A 5,000-nucleotide genomic window follows, 5' to 3' on the forward strand; every position below is an offset into this window, starting at 1 on the left:
TCCCCCGTCTGTGTTCCAGGTCGCTGACCCTCCCCGTGCTCCTACTCACCTCCGGTCGCCATGTCTCGTGCCCGGCCGCCACCCCTGGTCACGGGCATCTCGCCCAATGAGGGCACGCCCTGGACTAAGGTCACCATCCGCGGAGAAAACCTGGGCACCGGCCCCGCCGACCTCGTCGGTATGACGCACACACACACACACACACACACACACACACACACACACACACACACACACGTAAACACACACACACACACACACACACACGTAAACACACACATACACACACACACACACACACACACACACATACACACACACACACACACATACATACACACACACACACACACACATACACACACACACACACACACACATACACACACACACACACACACACACACACACGTAAACACACACACACACACACACACACACGTAAACACACACATACACACACACACACACACACACACACACATACACACACACACACACATACATACACACACACACACACACACACACACACACACACACACACACACATACACACACACACACACACACACACACATACACACACACACACACACACACACATACACACACACACACACACACACACACACACACACGTAAACACACACACAAACACACATACACACACACATACACACATAAACACACACACACACATACACACACACACACACACACACACACACATGCGCACCCTTTGAATGAGTTGAGAAGAAGAAGCACAAGATCTTCATTTGAGTATGAATCACTAAGGGAAGGCAGATGTATTGCTGTGGTTTTGTCATACTTAAGAAGGGTATTCACACACCACCAAATATGCACCCTCTCTCCAATTCTGCTTTTGCTGTTTTTATATGTTGATAATTCAAAACCCTTCAGTGTGGGGAAGAACATGCTAAGCACGCTTTATTTTATAATGCATCAAATATGGTTTTTTGTAAGTGGTTTCCATGTCATATATTTGTGTGACTGTGTGTGTGTGTGTGTGTGTGTGTGTGTGTGTGTGTGTGTGTGTTTGGCTGTGTTTCCAGTTCCACCAAGTCTGTGTAGCGTGCATCTTTTGTCAGACTGAGTGACTTTTATTAATTTACCCGCCGTCTGATCAGACAACGTTTTACCACAGAAGACCGAGTCTTGTCCCACCAGTCAAAGTTGTTTTCTTCTTTTGGTAGAATTTCGACGGTGTTTTTGATTTCCAGATCAAAGTTTGTATTTATCTGTCAACTAGTTGATACATATAGTTGAGTGAACATCGGCCAAAATTAGATTAGACTAAGTGATAAAACAATAACAGAATAACTTCAAGCATGTGGTAGGCCACATATTATTTGAAAATAATTATATATGTTTAAATTATATAAAGTAAGCAATTTGAACATTTGAGCATATCATATTTGAACTTATATCTGTTTATTCAATGTCATTGTTATTTGACAATTTCATTGTAATTGTGTCATTAACATGCTTTATAGGAGTGAATTTATTTTTAGCTAGGCCTAAATGTGTGATTTTGTTGAAATTTGCTGTCAGTTGCATTTCAGAAAAATGTAACTTAAGGAGTAAGGACAGTGAAAATGTAACGGAAAGTGATAAGGCATTAGAAATGCAAGAAGAATTAATTCGTCAGAAAAGCATTTTGATGTGACAAAAATAGTGTTTTATTAATAAATATAGATAATTTAAAATGTACAAATAATTGTGAATATATTTACATTCAAATATACAAGTATATCCTTCATTTTTATCTGGTATGGTTATCATGGATTTGTAATATTGTATTTCTTAATTAATGGAAAGTGCAACATGCAGCTCACAGCCAAGATGTTCTCATCAACTGGTATTTCTCCTTTGTACTCAATTAAGGCTTAGGTTGTGTTTTTTTTATTTTTATCCCTCCTAAATAACCGTATCACTTTCCCACTGGCTCCAGGCCAGCTGAGCGCAGCGTGGCGTGGGTCAGGGCGGATCCGTGGGTCTAAGCCTCCGTGTTCTCCTGGCTGCAGAGCGCAGAGTGGCGGGGGGGGTTCAGGGCGGATCCGTGGGTCTAAGCCTCCGTGTTCTCCTGGCTGCAGAGCGCAGAGTGGCGGGGGGGGTTCAGGGCGGATCCGTGGGTCTAAACCTCCGTGTTCGCCTGGCTGCAGAGCGCCGGCCGGGAGAGAAGCCTCAGAAGCAGGTCTCACGCACACACTACTGTGCGCTTGGCACAGGCTGTCCCCCGGTCAGAGTCTTGGCTCTTATTTCCGACCACTAGTGTCCCTCGGGGGCCTGGAATTGGCCTATTAGGAATGCACAAATGTGTGTGAGCGAGAGAATATTTATGTATTGGAACAGAGTGGATAGCGCGGAGCAGAACAGTGACAGGAAGTGAGCGGTAACGGGCGTATTATACACGCTTCTGAGGCTTATTGGTTGGTGATCTCTCGCAGGCTTGTAGAACGATCTGTTTGATCACGCACACGCGGGAGGTTCTCCCGGTTCCTCGCTCGGAACCGTTCCTCGTCTCTCTCCGTCTCGCTCTTCAGTCCTTCTCCCGCTGAGGAGATGCAGAGAGATGGACACAGAGAGAGAGAGGGAGAGAGAGAATGAGAGAGAGAGACCTGAGAGAGATAGAGAGAGAGAGAGAGAGAGAGAGAGAGAGAGAGAGAGAGAATAAGAAGAAATACAGCGAACAAGGCCACATCGCACAACACACACACACACACACGGTAGTTTGCCATTGAGTTAACCTGGGTGAGCTCCAGAATATACTGTAATATACTGTGACTGCCACTGGAGGTATGCCATGGTCATTTTTCATTTTTTTGCAGATTATGAAAGTATAAATTGTACGCTTTCAAATGATGTGCCATGCATAGAAATCTGCACCTGAAATCACTAAGGAGAGAAAAAGGGCTTCAAAGATTCAGAGCTGAGCTGAGAGAGAGAGACCTGAGAGAGAGAGAGAGAGAGAGAGACCCGCGCAGCGCTGAAGTGACCGCAGCACGCCGGCCGGGGGACAGGACGACGGAGCTGTGTGGAGTTGAGGAGCCCTGGGGTCAAGGCCACCCACAGGGCCGCGACCCCGGCCTGAACCCCGAACCCCCGAACCCCTCAGCGACAGCTTTACTAAACTTCCCCCCCCCCCCCCCTCCGGCGAACACCAATGGCCTCTGTGTCTGCCCCAGACCTCTCGTCTGGACGTTGTTCCTTGTTTGCTTGTTCTGTCACTGCGAGAGCGTCTCGTGTGTCCTCACGTCTGCCCTCTCTGTCCCCTCCAGGCCTGTCCATCTGCGGTCACAACTGCCTGCTGACCGCCGAGTGGATGTCGGCCAGTAAGATTGTGTGTCGCGTGGGGCCGGCCAAAGACGACAAAGGAGAGATCATCGTCACCACCAAGTCTGGTGGCAACGGCACCTCCACCGTCTCCTTCAAGCTCCTCAAGGCGGAGAAGATCGGTAAGAGAGCGCGCCAGGCCGTCCGCAGTTACTACGCAGCAAACACGCAACGCCAGGGAGACGTTCAGATCAGGTCTTAATAACGTCCGTCGGTCCAGAACCCCATTTGTAGGTCTGCTGGACCCCTCAATATCCAAACGTCTGGCTTGGACCCCTCTAAGACGTCTGTGGACGTGCGAAACGGGTCCAATATCTGAACGTTAAAAAAATTAATTCATTCTGGCTCCTAATTGGATGTCTTTGGACGTCCGAAAAAGACAAAAAAGACGTCTAAAAGACGTCTTTTAGACGTGTCTTTGCTCAGTGGGTAGCGGGTCGTTCAGTGATCGAAGGGTCAGTGGTTCGAATCCCAGTTCCAACTGTCTGCATGTCGAAGTGTCCTTGAGCAAGACACCTAACCCCAAATTGCTCCCAATGAGCAGGTTAGCACCTTGCATGGCAGCTACCGCAATTGGTGTGTGAGTGTGTGTGAATGGGTGAATGAGAGGCCATTGTAAAGCGCTTTGAGTGCCGCTAAGGTGGAAAAGCGCTATATAAGTGCCGTCCATTTACCATTTACTAGCGTGGACCGGCTCCTCCCCTATTATCAGATAGCCCCCTGCTATGTACGCAGTCTAACTATAGCTCACACACTTCCTGTGTTTTCAGTTTCCAGCTGTACTCCGTCAGGTTGTGCGTGCGTGTGTCAGTCAGTCGTGCTTGTGCTGTCCGTGCGTGTATGTGTACAGGATGTACTTGACCTCAGTGATGTGTGTGTGTGTGTGTCTCGGCCTGTGCTGTAGGTATCCTGGACCAGTCGGCTGTGTGGGTGGATGAGATGAACTACTACGACATGAGAACAGGCCGCAACAAAGGCATCTCCCCCCTCTCCCTGCGACCGAACAACCCACTGGGCATCGACATAGACAAGTAGGAACACACACGCACACACACACACACACGCATATGCACACACACAGTCCATTCTCACTCACTCAGCACAATCACACACATAAACACACACGTTCACCTCATTGAGTCATGGCTTACATCCATAAACAGAAACAAACTGTCCCCATGTGGAGGCGTTTGAAACGGAACGCCAACCCAGAGACGGCTGAACCCAACCTCTTTAACCACGGCATCAGCAGAGAGTGGAAACAACATGATTGTGTACAAAGGAGAGAGAGAGAGAGAGAGAGAGGGAGAGAGAGAGAGAGAGAGAGAGAGAGAGAGAGGGAGAGAGGGAGGGAGAGAGGGAGGGAGAGAGAGAGGGAGAGAGGGAGGGAGGGAGGGAGGGAGGGAGGGAGGGAGGGAGGGAGGGAGAGAGAGAGGGAGGGAGAGAGAGAGAGACAGACAGAGAGAGAGAGAGAGAGAGGGAGGGAGGGAGGAAGGGAGAGAGAGAGAGAGGGAGAGAGAGAGGGACGGAGGGAGAGAGAGAGAGAGAGAGGGAGAGAGGGAGGGAGGGAGGGAGGGAGGGAGGGAGGGAGAGGGAGGGAGAGAGGGAGAAGAGAAGAGAGAAAAGGGGTTGAGCATAGAAAG

General features: G+C 48.9%; 1 protein-coding gene across 1 annotated transcript in view; it reads left to right on the forward strand.

The window, feature by feature from the left end:
• The window catches only part of exoc2 (exocyst complex component 2), a 42,742-nt gene that overhangs the window by 9,204 nt on the left and 28,538 nt on the right, over positions 1-5,000 (forward strand). The window contains 3 exon segments of the mRNA XM_084443854.1: positions 20-178; positions 3,303-3,479; positions 4,262-4,388. Of these exon segments, the coding sequence (XP_084299980.1) occupies positions 61-178; positions 3,303-3,479; positions 4,262-4,388 (422 nt within the window). The 5' untranslated portion in view covers positions 20-60.

Source organism: Borostomias antarcticus, assembly GCF_949987555.1.
Source record: "Borostomias antarcticus genome assembly, chromosome: 10".
Classification (NCBI taxonomy): Eukaryota; Metazoa; Chordata; class Actinopteri; order Stomiiformes; family Stomiidae; genus Borostomias; species Borostomias antarcticus.